Source organism: Triturus cristatus, chromosome 4_2 (assembly GCF_964204655.1).
Source record: "Triturus cristatus chromosome 4_2, aTriCri1.1, whole genome shotgun sequence".
In the NCBI taxonomy this organism is placed as follows: domain Eukaryota; kingdom Metazoa; phylum Chordata; class Amphibia; order Caudata; family Salamandridae; genus Triturus; species Triturus cristatus.
The window spans coordinates 289,187,074-289,206,603 of NC_140586.1; the positions used below are offsets into that span (position 1 = coordinate 289,187,074).

The 19,530-nt window shown below is 46.5% G+C and overlaps 1 protein-coding gene across 3 annotated transcripts in view; it reads left to right on the forward strand.

The window, feature by feature from the left end:
• Nucleotides 1-294: 294 nt before the first annotated feature.
• Nucleotides 295-19,530, forward strand: part of LOC146833667 (flavin-containing monooxygenase 5-like) — a 249,701-nt gene continuing 230,465 nt past the window's right edge. Inside the window, exons 1-2 of one of the 3 annotated variants that reach the window (XM_085601551.1) lie at nt 295-408; nt 17,108-17,246. In XM_085601551.1, coding sequence (XP_085457677.1) covers nt 17,115-17,246 — 132 coding nt within the window. In that variant the 5' untranslated portion in view covers nt 295-408; nt 17,108-17,114. Of the gene's footprint in view, nt 409-16,854; nt 16,988-17,084; nt 17,247-19,530 lie in introns of those variants that run through there. The other 2 variants (XM_085601552.1, XM_085601550.1) reach the window with 2 other exon arrangements.

Genomic DNA, 19,530 nt, shown 5'->3' on the forward strand with positions numbered 1-19,530 from the left:
CACCGTCATTCATGTTTTTCTGAACGACCTTGTTGGTCCAGTGTTTGACACCTGGAGGCAATAAGGCGTCTGTCTAGCTTGCACCCACTCACAATTCAACACTTCTTTTAAACGCACAGAGGTGTGTGGCAGAGTTATCTGCCGTTTTCTCTCTTTGTTTTCCTAATCCATATTTGGCACTAGACAAAAACCCTTATGTTGAATGCACTCACATAAACTCCGAGTGCTCCTTTCCCTATCGTAAACAAAAGTATTGCAAAAACACATTTTTTGCAGTCCGAGGTCTGCGGACTCTGGAACTAGAGAGTGAATCATTTACTCCTTCTTGCATAAGGAACAGCGAAAACGCAATATCTTGTGGAAGAAGGCGAGCTTCCCTCCGTGCACAGGACATCTCTTCAAACACAGGTAGGTATTCTTGCTGCTCTGAACAAGCCTCGGAATTTATCAACTTACCTTAGATTCAGAAAACACAATGGGGGCTTATTTACAAGCCCCTGGGAAAAAAGTGACGTACAGACGGCTGAATGGGCCCCATCTCTCTATTTTTTATTGCAGTTTTATATAGCGTCAAGGCATCAGAGCGCTTTACATTGGCATCAGTTGCGGTAGGTACGGGGATTTGCTCGAAACGCAGGATGTTGAGCGTCCCTGCCGGGACTCGAACCTTGTTCCCCAGCTTCGAGTGCGACAGCTCTAGCTATTAGGCCACCTACTCTCCTTTAGCCTACTGATTCGATTCCTGGCTCGAACGAGTAGTCCTCCTTGGGTTGATCTGTGCCATTGATGAGTTGGACATCCCTTTTATTAACCATCTTACAGTAATTCACTTTAAAGCGTGGCCTCCGAAATCTGTCTGTCACATGTGCACAAGCAAGTGATACAACTTGGGGGCATATTATCAAGAAACAGCGTCCAATAGAAGCCCATGTTGACACCAGAACATGGGCTTCTATGGGAATTCTCCAGGGCATATTATCAAGCCCATTATCGCCACTTTAGCGCCAGTTTTCTGCTGCTAAAGCGACAATAGTTTTAACGCCGTTTCTTGATAATATGCCCCCAAGTACTGTATAGAGTGGGTAATGAGGAAAGCTCCCACATTTCCCTTTTTATCGCTTTCCTTACATGACAGGCGGGAGACCCTCCATTTGATTTTTAAAAACGGAGCAAGACGGCAGTTTGTCCTATTTTAGTGGTTCTCCAGGCTGTCAATCATGAGCGTGCAGGGTGATAGCGCAGGGTATTAAAGCAAGAGAGGTTTCCATATGCAGTTTACAAAGCTACAGGTGCAGACATGCTTTTTTTTTACTCTAATCTATGAGATCAGTGCTGTTGCGAATTGTATGGATACTTGTAACATTAAAAACCTAAGCTGTAACATTGTTTTTTTCTCAGCACCCAAATTAAATAGGGATGAATACGGTTATGAATAACAAAGTGTAAATATGGGTAAACAAATGACAAAAAACCTTAACATCGAGAGCATCGGTTTTTAAGAGGCCCCACAGTCCTAATAAAACACAGAGCGCACAAGTACGTAAGTGAAGACCCTGAGGGGCAGATTTACAAGCCCCTTGCGCCTCTTTTACGCCACTGTTGCGTCACTTTTGTGATGCAGCGGCGGTGCAAAACCAGCGCCATGCTGTGGGGTATTTACAACGTGACGCATCTGGGAGATGCGTCACGTTGTAAAGCCCTGCGCCAGAAGTAGGCGTTCCTGCCCGGGGGGGGGGGGGGGGGTGGGGGGGCGTTCCGTCGCAGGAACGCCTCCTAAAAGTGGCTGAGTGAAATCTACAAGATTTCACTCAGTCACTTTTGAGCCCTTGCTGCGTCAAAACCCTGCGCCTGCTTGAAGCAGGCGTAAGAATTGACGCAGCATTGTAAAGATAGGGCACCCCAGAGCCTTGCTGGAGCTGCGTCGTGCTTGCGACGCAACTCCAGCAATGCGCTGCCTTTATGGCACAAATGCGTCACGCATCTGTCCGTTTTTGCCCCATGGTGCGCCGCATTTACAATGCGGCGCATCAATGGTGGCGGAGCCGTGACGCACAATAATTGGCGCATCCCTGCTGATTTGCAGGGATGCGCCAGTTGTTGTAAATCTGCCCCTAAATTGCTATGTTTAGGTAGCTCGCTGAGTTAAGCAATTTATGAATTATTTGGGATTACAAATTCCAGTTTCACAGAGTTAGCTCTTGGGTTAAGCTCGTGCTGCAGGAACCTGTATGTAAGGTGCATGTCACAGATTTAAATGGATGCAAGATTACAAAGGGTTTTACATACCTATTGCAGAGATGCGTGGTGTGTACACAAACACACACTATCGGGTCAAACTCTGTTTCCCGTCAAGATGCCTGCGTGCATTTGTTGCACGTTTTAAGTTACAACTCAACTCATAACTTGCATATGTAGGTTTCAATATATTTAGTGGCCACTTAACACAGGCCTTGTGGCAACTTTAGGAGAAATTGAGCAGAAATAATGGTTTGTGGCTCTGTCTTTTGGTGACGGAGCATTGTCACCCGAGGGATAGCTGATTTGTCTCGTGCCTGACCTAAGGGTAAATTGAGAGATAGCCCATAATTGAAGCCTGAACACATAACTTATGTCTAACCAGTGTCATACCTCTTCCGCCTAAAGCAAACTCCTCTATGATCCGTTTCTCAGAGTTAATTCTAAGATTGATGTAGAATTTAATTTAACCTATGGTTTGTTTGTTTTTTCCCTGGGAGGGTCTCATTGCTCCTCTTGTGTAGGCGTAGCATCACTGTGTTCTGCATCTTAAACCTAGTGTAGTTTGCCACCAAAATGCTTGAGAAACCTTATTCTGCTGTCAAACTAAGCCTGGATCTGTCAAAAGCAGCATAACTCTGACGTGTATAATAGATTGTTTCTGCATAAGCATTACGCAATGAAAACACTACTTCTTTCAGTGTTAAAATGACAAACTGGTAGCCATGTTGTCTGCCTAGTGTCTCTCTTGTGCCGGGTCCGCTACCCCTCCCCAGGCCAGGCTAATTTCTATAATTAGCTTAGACATTGAGGAACAACCATTATATGGAATACAGTCATTCTTCTCAAAGTAATTTTGGAGAAATTTGTAACAAAGGTTTCACATTATAATGCACATTATCCCTGGAGAATTTAGAGAATTTATTAGCAAGATTGATAGTTTAGTGGATTTGAGACTGTGCTGGGTGCCTCAGAACAGATATGAAAGCATGATTTTTGTTATAATAGCATATGCTAAAAAGAGGCATGATTTCTGTTTCTGCTGGAATGACCTCTTTACAGGACATTGATCATCAGCCACACATTCTATGAATCTGGAGATGGAAGAATTACTTCTATTCTTTGCACGCTAGAACATTTGTTGCAAAGTTATTTCAAGCAACTGCCCTTTTGGCCAGTTCTTTAAGCCTGATAGCTTTCTGCCGGGATGTAGCTCATCTACTAATCAATGTGGATTGCTATTTTACTATTTTATTTTGATTTAGGATAGTGCAGATTCCTTGCAGAGTAATTTACAGGTATTAATATTGCCAACTGATTGGCACTCATCGCCGAATGAGTTGAAGATGCATTAGGAATCAAGCTCTTGTGAGTGCGTGGCTAGTGCTAAAACAAGATGGCCGCTTAAGTCTGCCATTCTGTACCTGCACTGTGTAAAATGGAGCATTACCACCACATACGGCTGAGAAAAGAGACAGATTCTTACCAGATTTTTACCAAATCTGGCATGGGAGTACCCAGTGAATAATCCGTTGAATTCCTCAGTAGCCGTAAGTCAAGAGCAGCACAATATGGGGATCAGAGACCACCAAACTCTATAAGAGGCCCAGACAATATGGCCACTCCCAGCTCCGCCAGAAGGTGTGTCAGACACACTAAAATTGTACCCCATAAACAGCCCATTAATAGGTAAGAGAGCTGCGATACAGGCAATTGCACGGGATAAACCTGATTTCAAATCACTGCCAACCAGCGATGTCACACCATGCCCTCCCTCATCGCTTGGGTCTTCAACGGAGTCCTGCTTCTACAAGTGTCTCTGCACCGCTCATCGTGTACAGCAACCTTTAGAGATGTATTTTCCGGCTCAGATACATATCATCCCTACCTTGCACGCATCAGTGTAAGTGTACCAAGGGCTTCACATATGTGGGATTTATTAACTGGCAAAGTGCCTTCTCTCAACAATGAGCCTAGAAAAATCTCCGTGCCTACCGCTATCTGCTATCTGCATGGTTTATGGGCAATTTTAAGCAATATGTTATATGCCTGCAGCACTATTAACAATTTGCTTCCTCACAATTAAGGGAATACAATCCTACCCTGAACCACAGTAAAGGCCACAGATGTCCATTTCTGCTCCCTATGTAACTTGTCACCACCCTAAAATGCTATATAATACATCACAGTGCAATTACAACCATGGCTCTACTCCTTCTAAGGAGGAACTTCATTCCAAATAACTGTGTTTTAAGAGCTAACCAAACTAGGCGATTCTTGAAGCTATACTCAAGTAAATCAATATATTAACTTCAATATCACAAAACCTGCAATTGTAATTACCTCATTCCTGTGGTTATCGGCTTTAGTGCATGTTTATCTCATCTATAGATAACCCGAATTGCTTAACTTTCTCAAGCCACACAAATTAATAACTCTGATTGAAAAGAATCACTTGCAGAATGGCAGAATCAAGAGGAGAGGAGGGCAAGGAACTGAAACAGCCCAAAGAGCTCAAAAGAGGATCAAAGGCAGAACCACCTATACTGGACTGTCCAATCAAGCCTAGTGTGGACTCCAGTGCAAATATGGAATTCATTCTAAAAGCACTTAGGTGCCCTCCAGGATCTAAAGCAAGGAATTAAAACAAACGCAATTATCAAGCAAAAAGGAATCCAGGCAATACGGAAGGATTTTAAAGATCTGGCCGAAATGATTATGGAAGCTGAATTCAGAATAAGTACATTTGAAGACGATAATTTGAACTCTAAGAAACAAGACACATCTTTAGGATCCAAAGTCACAGCTTTAACCAAGGAAGTTATGGAACTGGAAGACTGCAGCCCAAGGGGGAGCCTGCGGATATTTTGTCTACGAGACGCAGACTCTTGCACAGAATTCCTTGAAAGTTAGATTTTAACCACTCTGGGAATTACATAAAAAAATTTGCTTGAAATTGAAAGAGCACATAGGATACCATCTGGGTATAGCAAAACACCGAACACTGTGCTATCGCCACATGGAAGCCATCCTTTCACACATGAAGAAAATCCATCATATACAATGGAATTGGATGTAAGATTAGCATGGCACAAGACTACTGAAGGAGACAGTATCCCGTAGGAAAAGAGTCCTAGCCTTCAGACAATTGCTGAAGGATTGCTGAAGGATTCACTTATACCATTCTCATTCATAGACCATGCAAAGTTCAAAATGTCTCATAAAGGCAAGGCCCTGATCTTCACTGAGCCTACTGCCCTACACACCTACGTCTCCTCTTCAATCCATACAGTAATGGATACCTCACACAAGTCCCCTAGCTGTACCAGACATCGGCACTTGAAATGATACTGCCAAAATGTGTGAATAAATAGTTTTATAGCTACGAAAGATCTGTGGCTAATTGACGCAGAATAGGACATGTGGGTTTCTATATGCCTAACATAGACAGAAAACTATTTTTAATATACTGAGTCTGTCCCAGTATTAGCCTAAAATGACTTGGATGGGAGGCCTTACTCATCTACTGAACAGTGGGGTACTAAGGACATAGCAGAAAAATCCCCAAATGGAATACCTTGCAGAGTGACACACATCGCAAGGTCACCTAGTAATAGGATAGCAAATCTACCAATACCTGCCTTAAAAAATTCCACACTGAGATAACTATACTCTTACACAAGAAGACATTTGCAGCCTAACCTGCCTCACGCTGACACTCAAGGAATCTCTTGCGTGATATGGGTCACATGGGCGCTATTTAGTCTTAATATGTTAGGCAATACCTGTGTAGAAATTGATTAATAGCACATACCCCCATCATGAGACCTTTTACACCCCTTAACACAGCTAGCACCACTACAAACTAATTGTAGCACAAAAATAGGCTGAATATAGCTGTATTCATTTAATCCTATAATATCTTGGCAGCATTATCATAGATATTCACCATCTATTTGATCCCTATGCAATAGACCTCCATATGATGTATACCTAAAAAAATCTCAGGTTTATTTGCAAGTGTACCAATTCAATAATTCAGCACTAAGCTAGCAATTATTTAGGCTCTTATATATCTAAAATACCACAATATTTTTCAGGCGTCAACACAACATGGCCCATCAAAGAAAGACTGGCCCTCCATGCTTACGATATGGAAATTATGCTTTGAATCTCAATATATTTTTTGTTATGTGAATCTCAATATATGTCATGTTATGATATGTCATGTTATAATGCATATGATATGACTTTCCAATTATTAGATTGTTTAAGATGATGCTGGAAAGTTTTAATTTCCAGCTTGTTTATATTCCCACAAAAATAATGTTATGGTAATGGTTGGACTTATGTTACTTTCACATACCACTGTCGGCCAGATGTGACATTTTATGGGGCAGTTTCTGGCTCCACATGTTTTCAGTAATGCCGGGTTGGAAAGTGAACAATTCTTCACCTCAATATGGGAGTTTGGGGTGGGGTTACGTTGGGATGTATTACTGATTGCATGTTCTTTATTCTTCTGTTCTCCCCTTTCTCTTTTGATCTTCCCAATTCTTCCCTAGACCACCAACCTAGACAGAAGACCACTAGTCATGCCTCTTCCTCATGTTAGAGTACTCATTACACCTGAATCCATCACATCATACACAAGTTGGACCAAATGTGTGTATAAAAGAAAAGCTTTATATTCGCCCCCAAATCAACCTCACCCTATCGCACGTTCTCACCTCATCCACTTGTTCTGGGGTAAATATCATCACAGGCATTTTAGTTTATCCAATCACTGTGCCTTATAAACCCCCAAAATGAAGGAGCATGCCCTCGAACTTTTATCACTAAGGAGAAAAGGCCTAAACCACCTTATTAAAAGGAGAAAGCTAGCAAATTATTGCAAAAGACTGAAATGCAACATAATCTTTTTTTTTATATAAATCTTTTAATTGAACTTTGCTCAAGGTCTCATAAAATACACAGAAGTGATCAAAAAACCTGCAGGATAGCAGCAATACATTGTACTTTTGAGTAATGGAATGGGCTAATCACAAGAATCCCTTCTATCCCACCACTCCCCGCTCAGCCCGATACTTGCCCAAGGGACCCCATACCCTCCTCCACTTCTTCACACATCCTCTGGACTAATAGATCATTTCCTCAGCCCTCTGGCACCAATCCAGATCTCTTATCCATTGGTCCCACTGAGGGGGTGACCACGCCCCCCCAACTACTGGCTATATTTCGTTTCGCCACCCCCGCGGGTGCTGCTAACCAAATCTCGTTGTATCTGGTCCAATCCGTGACGTCTTTGATCATTAGTATTAGCTACCTCGGATCCATCGGGACCGGCGATCCCACTACTGTCGCCATCGTTTGTGTTACTCTGGTCCAGAAGGGCACTATGTACGGACATTCCCACAGAATGTGGAAAAAGGTACCCTCCCCTTGGCATCCCCTCACACACAAAGGAGACAGGCAGGCTCCTTCCCCAAGAGAACAGGTGGGTTCGCGGGTAGTAAACCTGCTGCAAGATTTTTAATTGCACAAGGCGGAACCTAATCCGAATCGCAATTTCGCAAGGGCTTTGTAGGGCATCTTGCCAGTCATCGTCCTCCAGGCGTCCGATGTCACCCTACCATCTTTCACGCAGGGTCACCAGGGGGTCAGGCATGTTGTTTATGAGCTTACGGTATATGATAGATGTGGGTCTCTCTGGGATTGGGTCAAGAAGGAGCCTGTCCTCAAAGGGGGAGTATTCTGGGAGCGAGGAGTCTGTGCGCATGTGTGATCGCAGGGCATGTGTAAGGCGCAGATAGTGATAGTGTTGGGAGTCGTGCAGTTGGTATTCTTTTTTAAGGTAGTCAAAGGATCTGGGAGCGCTCCCCTTCCACACATCGCCCAGGTAGTCAATCCCGATCAACCTCCAACCCTTAAAGCCTGTTAGGCTTGACACCTCAGCTAGCTGGTTAGGGTGCCCGCCCATCCCAAGAATTTGTTAGCCTCCTGCCAGCACTGCAGCACCACTCCCATATGCAAGGGAAGATCTCTGCATAGCCTCCGCGAGTACAAGAGGAGCTCGCAGTTGCCCCCCGGCATAACATGCCTATCTACCCTGTAGGCAGGCTCCGACCTCGCCGCGTCCACCCAGTCATTAATCACCTGCAATTGTGAGGCCCAATAATACAATTGGACGTCCGGGAGGGCCAGCCCCCAGTCGTACACCCCTCTTGTGAGCTTTCGCATCGCTATTCTCGGGTTCCCACCATCCCAAAGCAGCGTCCACAGCGATAGGGATATGCGTTTAAACACCCCCCCCGGGGATCGGATAAGGCGAGTTTTGCAGGATATATAAGAGGCGTGGTAGGGCCAGCATCTTAAAGAGCGCAGCGCACCCCATCAGGGACAGAGGCAAGGATCTCCAGTGGGTAACGTCCGATGCTAATCGCGCCTGGTGGGGCTCAAGATTCCTATGGAAAAACTCTGCTCTGTCCCCGGTGATATACAACCCAAGTATTTAAACCCCTCGGCGACAATCATGGCCGGGCACCGCGATGGGATCCGTGGGAGGGGGCAGGAGAGGGCCCAGTTAATCGTGTAGCCGGAGTAGCTCCCAAACACTTCGAAGAGATGGAGCGCCTGTGCCTTCGAGTGGTATGGTCTAGCCATGTAGAGGACAATGTCATCTGCATATAGTGATATACGCTCCTCCCACTCGTTGGTGAGCGACAGGCCCCAGAAAGACCTGTCTCTTTGAATCCAGTGGGCCAACGGCTCCAGGGTCAGGGCAAAAAGGAGAGGGGACAGTGGACACCCCTGTCTGGTGCCTCTGCGCAGGGGGAATGCACGGGACATCGCTCCGTTCACCCTCACTCTTTCCACTGGGTGTTCGTAGAGCAGGCGCACCCAACTGCAGAACACCGGTCCAAAGCCCAGTCGCTGTAGAACCTTAAACAATTAAGGCACTTCGATGCTGTCGAAGGCCATAGAGCCATCTAGCGCCATCAATGCCGTTTGAGTATCGTTCTCGCCCTCTGTCATATACAGAACCCCATAGAGCCGACGCAGGTTTAGTCGAGTGCTCCTGTGCGGCACGGACCCTGATTGATCGACATGCACCAGGTCTGGCAGCACCGTGAGTAATCTCGTCGCCAAAGCTTTGGCCAACACCTTGGCCTCCACGTTGAGGAGCGAGATTGGCCGATATGACGAGCATTGGTCCCATGGCTTCCCAGCTTTGTGGATGACCACAATGGTGGCTTCTCGCTGGTCAGGCAGGAGCCTGCCCACCCTCCACGCTTCGAGGAACATCTGTCTCATGGGGTCGATCACAATATTGGATTGCCTCTTATAGATTTCCACGGGGAGTCCATTGGGCCCCTGTGCCTTCTCAGCCTGAAGGGAATTAAGGGATTCGCCCAGTTCCAACCCCGTCAGTGCAGCCTCCAAACTAGCAGCTTGGTCGCTGGACAGATTGGGCAGGGCAAAGTCCCGCAGAATCTCCTCACAGTCCGACCCTGTTCTGGTGCATACCGGGGTGTAGACCCCCTCGTAGTAAGATGCAAAGGCCTCTGCTATGTCCTTGCTAGTGGTTGCCATTGTGCCAGACTCACCCCTGACCTCGGCCACCCATGATTGCTCCCGGTCTCGGCGTTCGAGCCACGCAGCAGCTTCATACACTTATTTCCTGCATCATATATCCTATGTTGCGTGGCAAGGGAGTAGGCACACGCCTCGCCCTCCACCAGCGAGCGGAGTTCTCTCTGCTTAAAGGCTAGCTCGTGGCATCGCTCCCCAGAGGGAGATCCACTGGTATCCCTCTCCATGACCTCCATTTCACTCTCTAACTGTTTAATTTGGAGGGCTCCTTCTTTTTTTTGGGCACCAACCAGCGCCTGAGGCCGGCCCCTCAGTACAGTTTTGTAGGCTTCCCACAGGACCAATTGAGAGTCGACCGAGCCCTGGTTCTCTGCGAAGTATAATTGGGAGCTCTCCCTCAACTTGTCAATTATGGAGTCCTCCCTGAGGCACCAAGGGTCAATCCTAGGAAAGGCCACCCTATCTGTCATCGGCCCCTTGAGAGTAACACCCACCGGTGAATGGTCAGAAACCCCCCTGGCCTTGATACAGGAGTCAATGAAGTCACCCAGTTGGTCCCCCCGTACAAAGAGGTGATCTATCCTGGAGAAAGACCCATGTCTAGCGGAGTAAAAGGTGTATTGTTTTTGGGAGTGGTTGTGTGTACGCCATACGTCCCTAAGACCCATCGCTGTTGCAAACCCTCGTAAGACCAGCTCCCCTCTGTTACCATGTCTCTCCCCGGAACGATCTACATCAGCGTCCATGACAGCGTTGGTGTCGCCCCCCAACACCAGCGTGCCCCGAGGATGGTCCGCTAAGTGCGCCCCCTGTTTCGCGTATTCCTGGGCATGGTAGACCGGGTGGAATGTAGCATGAGCTAAGGACTATCGAGTGCCCCTCCCATCTGGTCGCTACCGCTGTCATGCATCCGGAGTCTTCTGTCCACGTTCCTGTGACTATAAGTGGCAGGGCGCTACAGACTGAAATACCCACCCCCCTAGAACCAGGCGTAAACCCAGAATGGGCCACCATCTTATACCCGAACCGGTCCAGAGTCCTGCATTTGTTACCCTGTAGGTGAGTCTCCTGCATGAGCACAACATCTGGGGAATGGCGTTTCAAATATTGAAGGACCAATGTTCGTTTAATTTTGTTGCCCAAACCATTGACGTTCCACGTCCATATCTTTATGCGCGTCTGGTCACCCATTCAAGTACAGGAGCATGGTTTGTCTCGAATCTCTCCCTTGCCACTGCTTAGGTTGACTGTGTAACATCTGAGCTTTTGTGTTTGAGACTACATGAGCTGAACATAAACATCCCCACAACTCCCTGCCCCTCACCCCACCCCTCACCCCGCGCCCCCCTCCCTGCCTCCCTGCTAAGTGGGCCCCCAACCACCCACCTATGAAACACGCAGAGGGCCTGTCGCCCCATTTTTCCCAAAAGCAACAAAACGAAGGAACATGAGTCTGCAGCCGCAGAAGAAGTTATAATAAGAGGACGGAGTGCACACCCCCTGGGGGATCCTCATTGACGGTCCCCAACCCCACCTCCCCAAACCCCCCCATCCCATCAAACTGGTGCCGGAGTCTCTGAATGTTACCCATAAGGCACAGTGCAAGAACGGATCTCACAGTTTTGGAGGAGTCCATAGTCCCTGAGGCCCCTCGCCCATTGGACAATGAGAGGCCAGAACCCTGGGGGCAGGCCGCCCCCTTACCTCCCGTGTCCAGATCGCGCTATGTTGGCACAACTCTCACAGTCACTTGTTCGATGTCTGCTGGACCTGCAGGGACTCTTGAGGAGGAGTGTTGCTGTTTCTGGGTCCCCTGGCCCTTTCGGTCGTGAGCCAGTCGTCGCGAGCCACTCTGGCGACCCACGGTCTGCCAACCCTCCATCCAGTCGCTGGCCTCCGAAGGAGAGTCGAAAAAATACGCTTTTTCACCATCTAGGACCTTTAGTCGTGCGGGGAACAACATCATGTACTTTACTCCTTGGTCTCTGAGGGCTCTCTTGACCCCTTCAAACGACCTGCGCTGACACTGTACATTTAACGTGAAGTCAGGGAAGAAGCGAATCGTAGCATTGTCTAACTGTAGATCTCCGGACACTCGTTATGCCTGCAGGATGGCATCTCGATCTCTATAGTTTAGAATCCAAGCAATAATGGTGTGTGGGGGTCCCCAGGCTTGTGCCTCCCCCCCAGTGCGCGGTGGGCCCATCCCACCGAGAAGAAGTTGGAGAGGTGCTTCAGCTTCAGATGTTTGAGTATGAGATCCTCCACAAAGCAGTCTGTGGACGGGCCCTCAAATCCCTCCGGAACCCCCACGATACGGATATTGTTGTGCCGCGCCCGGACCTCCTGATCTTCAAGGCGGGCGGCAATGTCTACTTGATTTTTCGTGAGCGCGGCAACTTGCTCCTCAAGTCTCTTTGTTTTGGATTGTAAGCTGCCGATGCCGCTCTCAGCCTCCGTGACCTTATCTGACATTTTGCTAACATCCGCACGGAGTAGATTGACTTCCTCTGTTACGGAATTCAACTTGGGCTCCATGGTACCACGCATATCTTTCAGGGCACCGCGCATCTCCTGAATAGCCAACATTATGAGAGATGGATCCGGCCCGTCGTCGGCCGCCTCGCACTGCTGGTGCCCACGATGCTGGTCGTCCTCCCTGCCCATGTTGAACGTGTACTTGTCGATATGGTTTGTTTGGCTCTGAGTTTGCGGTGTAGTACGACCCATGATCTTGAGGACTGCCTCGACACTCGCCTCTGTCTGCTGGGCCCCACTCTCCGGCCCGTCCGAGGGTCACGCAACAGGGCCCCCCGTACCTTGCACCACGTCACTGGCAGGCGTCGCTCCCAAGGCCCACACTACTCGTGGGAGCTCACAAGCTGGGTGGAACCGGGTGCTCCACAGTGTCCTCTGTGGAGCCCAGTGTGCAGCTCGCTGTTACTCTCCGGTCTCCGAACCTCAATTCACGGATTTGGGTCCCAGCACTCCAAGGCACCGCAGCAGGCACCATCCAGCGGCCGCTCCCGTGCTCCACGCCACGGTGGACCCACTAGAGGAAGCCCCAATGTGCCGTTGAGCCTTGTGGGATGTTTTTAAAAAGCTAAAAATATCAAGGATCAAGTTGTCCGTTCATTACTAGACATGCCATCCACCCGACCATCCAAACAATGTGGAATCTACCAGAAATAGTTGGTCACTACAAGTGCATAAAATGTAAGGCGTGCTCAATGTGCATGGAAACCAAAACCTTTGAATTCAAAGATTATACCATCAATCTGCAGGCACATACTAATTGCAACACCACAAACGTAATCTACGTCATTCTGTGCCCCTGCAACCAACTATATGTGGGTCAAACCCGACAAAAGGTGAAGACACGAATCCTACAGCACTGTAGCAGGATTAGGTGCAAGACAACGGGAGCACCACTTGTGGAACATTTCTCTACCAACATGCATACTCCAGAATCTATCAAATGGCTAGTGCTAGAGAAGGTATCTCTTGGCCAACGAAGAGGTGACCTATGCCCTATCCTCAACATCAGGGAATGTAAGTGGATGCACCGACTGGACACAGTGATGAATGGTCTTAACGAGCAAGATACCACCTATGCCCAAATGGCGGGTCTACATGCAGAATAAACCTGATTACCTTGAACTTTAGACTAATACATGCAGGATAGACACTAGTCTTTAGATATCAATCCAGCATATCATATAGATGCCATTTTATGTATCAGGGAAACATTCAAAACACAATGTTACTCCAGCTTTCCCCTCTCCAGGGCTAATCCTTTAGAAATAAGCATCGTTCTCAAGGTATATACAATGACTAACTGCACCTCTCTGTCTTCCAATTATATTCATTGTAATCCTCAATGTTGAATATGTAACGCATTATATCCAAATACAATCAGATGTGGTAGAGTGCTCACCATGTATGCCTATCATGCACATACACACTTCCTACCAATGATCATATATATTCTGATGTTTGCCGGCTTCGTTTTAATAATGCTTTAATAACGTTTGTTGAACAACAAATACGTTACTAGACGTTGCTCAACATCTGTGCAAATTGAATACAAACAGTTCTGTATAAAGGTTGGTACAACTTAATCACGCCGGATATTTCAATGCGGTATGAGATAGCACCCGTCAGGTATGCTTACTGTACACAAAATGTGTTCCCAACTAATGATCATTTTACAATGTGTGCTTTTGTAAATAATGCATGTATAACATTTGTCGATAAACCAATAGGTTAGTAAAATTTATAGAAAGTGAACCCTACTACTTGGAGCTAAAGGTCAATATACCCTATTCACTACAGACATTTTCCACCACGCCTTAGAACTATTAATGCTCGAGATCATTAACTCTGCCGTTAATAAACACGCCAATTCGTGAAACACCTACGCAGGGCCGGTTCATGCCTTTTACCGCCATGGAAACAAGCGGCTCCATCCCAGCACCCAAATACACGCCCCCCTCCTTCCTATTGGCCAGATGTGAGGCGAGCCCCCAGGAACCATCAAGCGACTGCACCTTGCGGTGCACGCACGCCATGGTTTCTGCCTACATCTAGCGTGAGCACACTGAGCAGGCTCCTTGTTCGAGCTATCCAGCCACGTTGAGGAGATAAGCGCTTAGCTGAGATTTGCCATGTCTTTGTGTAATCCAACACCGTGCCAACCCCTTCTTAATGCAAAGACCAGCACACGTTATTCGGTGGTTCATTAGCACATAATGGATTTTAACATCACTGCGATCGACACATCATGTCCCTTTTTAAATATTCTGTCAGATGCTATCCACAACAGGAACTCTTTAAGGTAAATGTTCCCATTTGTAAAACGCCTCTTTGGCGTTCATTGTCCCGTTTAGAAAGGGATTTTTTTAATCACCACTCTGAGCCTTTTTAACATCACTTAGATCTTCCACAACGATCGATATGCCCTGTTGAGCACTGCTTACACTAACCATTTTGCCAGATGCTACCCACATTTGGAAACGCGGGTTCGGTAGTTTACCCGCATTCAGTGTCTCACGTAGTAGGAGACTGTTTAACACCTTTTTGAGCTTTTTAACATCACTTGGATTTTCCGATGTGGCAGAATATATGAGTGCCATTTCTTTTTGATTCCCACTTACTAACTGACCAGCGCGTAATTGACATTTCTGCACGATACAATAGCCCTTATGACGCCCTTCTCCCTTCCTCCTTCAGACCCTGATCTGGATTCACTCCATCTTTTGCACCGGGAGAATGACTACCCCGTTTGCAAGATAAGCGACAGAAGTGAGTGTGCTACCCTTCTGTCTCTCCTATGTATGCAGAAATCTTCCGCCCGACATGTACTTCAATTAAAACAACATGTCTCCCTTTAGATTTTCAGGAGCCTCTTGAGAGTCCATTAAGGATCGTACATTGCCCGTCCTTCCTTAAACAAGTAGGTGGAATATGTCTCACCTACCTGACTTTTCACCACTTCCACTATATCATTGCACTGAACCAATATTAATTATTCTTAGGTGCTCACCCCAAAAATTTGTCCTGACGAAGACCCCGACGTGAGGACACCACTCACCCCCCATCTTGCTGGGGTCGAAACGTAGACCGTTTTACCCAAACACCCACGTGCTCATAGAATGGAATAAATCAATTGAAAACGTACCTATGAGCAATGTGTGTATAGGAAACAACAGATCTTTAATAGGCTGGAAAGGTCATTTTGTATATAATTTAAATTGTGTCTTTGTCACAAAACCTTTACCCTGTCCCTCACTCGCCAGTCCACTACCATTACCCCATCTTTCTTTCTTCTCACACTGAGAGCACTGTGAATACTTTATGTACTACCAATGTTTTGGAACTAATACATTGCGACCCATTAATGCTTTGATTGATAATCGCATTTAATGCTGGTGTTATCTATGAAAATTTAATTTCTGTTTTTGAATTTGCTTTTGAATCTATAGTGGTGAATTGTTTTCTGTTGTTTTGTAATTCTTATGAGAAATAGAACTACCTCGACCGCGTTGTAATGGCACTGCGTTGTACTGACAGCATTGTAAACCCTGTTTCCCGGCTGGGTCCAAACTGAGGCGGCATGGTGAGCAAAAGAACTAATTGGTGGCAGATGGCCTGGTTAACTGGTTGCACCGGACTGGGTCAAAGTCATAAGTTCAGGCCTACCGCGAGGGAGTGCGGGCCGGCTACAGGGACCCAGTTAGGCCCACTGGACAAGGGCACCTTAAACCCTGGTTGCAGAGCATTGAGGAGTTTCACATTGAGTATGTGTCACGCAGCAGCGATTCATAGGCGCTGCGAAGCTGGGATTCCAGGTCCTGCTTCGTTGTCGAGGATGCCATTGAGGAGTGGCTTGGGTTGAGAAGTACTGCATTGAGATGCATCACGCACCATCTGCTTCTGGAGAAGCTGTGCAGCTAGTGATGCGGAGTCCTGATCCGTTGTCAAGGATGCTGTTGACAAGGGGTATGCGATGCGAGGGCCTGCATTGGGCATGCGTAGCACAGCGGAAGTTCCTGTGAAGTTCTGCGCTGGAAACGAACCATGCAGCAGACCACTACATTGACAGAGAGCTACAGGGTGCAAGACTGCCCTCCTTTATGGAAATCCTGGTAGCCTAAGGCTAGTGGAGCTACAGTCAGGGGTGGGGGAAAGAGGGATTGGCAGCGAGTCAAATAAGTAAACAACACTGGAATGGAAATGCATGAAGTTCTTTTAGGCACATATGATTTGCGACCCCCTCTCAAACCCTTCTGGAGACAGAGGGACTCATTCGCCATTCACTACACTGTCTTTGTAAAACATGGGGCTGCTCTAAACACATTTTCCAGGGTTGCTTTAAGCTCCAAGCCAACCTCTGACAGAAACCCCTTCCAGCGACGTCGGCTCCACCTGTGTAAACATTGCAGGGATTGACAGGGAATCATATACCACTTGGCACTCTGCCAAATTCCTCCAAGTTCACAGTACGGTGAAAGTCCACCCGGCACTAGCCAATGTTTGCACAGGAACCGTAAAATCAAATGCGCTTCTTTCTACTTGAACAACTTTAAATGTGCAATTGACAGTATGCCACGTTTTTTCCCAGTATCTGGAAAACCTAAATAGGTTTAGGGGTTGTTGGGTAAGAGTTATCATCATATTGCTCTTGCTCATTCAATTGCTCTGTCCTCTAGTTCCTCACTGGGCTCTTCAGAGGTCAGTTGTGTGAACAGGTCCTAATGACTGCATCTCACCCACACAGGCTGAGCATGGCGAGGCGAGTAGCAGTGATCGGGGCGGGCGCCAGCGGCCTGAGCGCCACCAAGTGCTGCCTGGACGAGGGGCTGGAGCCCACCTGCTTCGAGAGGAGCGAGGACATCGGAGGGCTCTGGAGGTTCAAGGTAGGTGTGCTTGTGTTCATGTGGTAGACATGTCCCACAAACGTGCAGGGAAGCTACGTCCCCGGCAGATGCTCATGCTGGCCGCTGGCTGTAGCTCCTCTCTGCTAGCCAAGCGAATAGTAGCCAGAAAAATTAAATACCCCCACTTTGACCCATACATTGCAAAAAATGCGCACGTAAAGTGAGCCATGCCAACCCTTCCTATGAAGTGTAACGGGAATTGTACCCATGGGGAAAATGATGCAAAATGATGATTATTATAGCATGATTTTAAAGGAATTTTGCCAAAAACTACACATTTACCTGTATTGACCTATTTCTCTGCTTCATCATTTCCCTCTCCTTTCCGTCCTTCCATGCATCTTTCTTTCCAACATCTTTTTTTGTTTTACATGTATTTCATTCTCTCTTTCAGTTTTTCTTTCCTTCTGTCTATTCTCTCATTCCATCAGTCCTTTCTTCTAGCTTTTTATCCGTTTATTCTTATGTCTCTCCTGACATTCTTATACACATTATTTCCATCTTTTTTTTTGTATTCCTTCCATTAAACAATTCTTTCTTTCTCTTCTTTCCTTCAATTTCCCATCCTTTCATCTCGCATTTCTTTTTTATTTCAATATATTTTTTTGCTCTCCTTCTTTCTTTCCTTTCATTTTCTCTTTTTTATTTCTTTGATCTTTCCTTTTCTTCTTTCCACTCTTTATTTATTCTTTTCTTTCTCCTTTTACACTTGTTTCCTTACTTTCTGTGTTCATGTGTACCCTCTATCCTTCATGCTTCCTTTTTCCTTACTTAATTATTTGCATTTTACGTGCTTTCTCTTGCACTGTCTCACTCCATTGGCCTCTAACTTTTTTTGTTTGTCATTTTAATAGTTTGTCCTTCTCGCTATACCTGTTCTAGGCTGCTTTACGGTTTTCTTTCGGTCCGCACCCCACAGCTGTGTTTTAGTTTATTTTTGCGAAGTTTATTAGTTTTAACTTGTGACTTGCGATGACATGCGAACCAAGATAAATGTTAAGAAGGAACATAAAACAAATTATTCTTGCTCAGGCGCTCCTCAGCTTAAGCTGGTATAACGGGTGGTTCAATACGCCCTAACCTCCTATGTCTTTTGAAAGACTAAGTGGGTCATCAATGAATGAATTACTCTGCTGCATTGCATGAAAGGCAGAGTCCATAGAAGATCTGGCACTGTTTATTTCTCTCCCTGCGCTGGCACACTTTAGGCTGCCATGTGCTGGCGGCACATCCTTGCGTCATAGTGCAAGGGTTAGTGTGTTCTGTAAGGAAACGTTTTTTGTACTAGAACGAGACCCTTCCAGTACAAAAACTACCCTATAACACTTTTCCTGCTTCCTATGTGTGCTGTACAATGCAGCGCGCATGCAAAGTAAGACAAGTATTGGCAAAGCCAAGAGGTCTCGCATTTGGGACCCATTGACTATGTCAATAGTTTATTTGATGCTTTACTGCATCCCCGATGCTGCGCAACATGGCCAAAGAGGAATTTTAAGTAAGCATGTGATGGGGCCAGGCACTTCATTTTGTAGGCATGCGTATCATGTATACATGTCTACAAAGCTTTTTTTTTCTTTGTATTTAACAATCCAAGTTGGGTCAATCAATAAAAAGAGAAAACGTGCAAAAGCATGGTTCATTTTGAAAAGCAGGTAGGGGGACGCAACACAGGCCAAAAACAATGCAGAGGACTGGGGAGCTGTAGGCAACAGAGAGGGCCTGGGGTCAGCAAATGACCTGAAGCGATAGGAGCAGGGGGCACCGGTGGGGGAGGAGAAGAGAAAAGGGGTATGAGAGAGAGCATCGTGGAGCTCGGGGTGGGAGAAGCACACAGGCGAGAAAGTAATGTTGGGGGCAAAGCACATGAGGGCAAATGCATCCCAGAAGGACTGAGGGGGAGAAGCACATGGTCGAGAGAGCGTAACACGGAGCACAGTGGATGCCCGAAGTAAAGTACACTAGGGAGACAGCTAGAAAACACACTCACTATCATGAAGTACTTAACCAAAAAGACAGAAGTAGTGTTTGAAAAGTGTGTAGTGGAAAGACACAAGTAATACAGCCATACTCCAGGGTAGGGTAAATACAAGAAGAGGAAGTAAAGTCCATACAAGCGAGTGAATATGAAGCAAACAAATGAGAGTGACATTAAAGTCAACCAATGGTAAGCAGTGGGCGGGTTCTGAGCCCACTGTAGGCTGACAAATAGTCTTTTGCAAACAGACAGCTTGTGTTGTCTGGTAGGTGAGACCTAATAAACTTG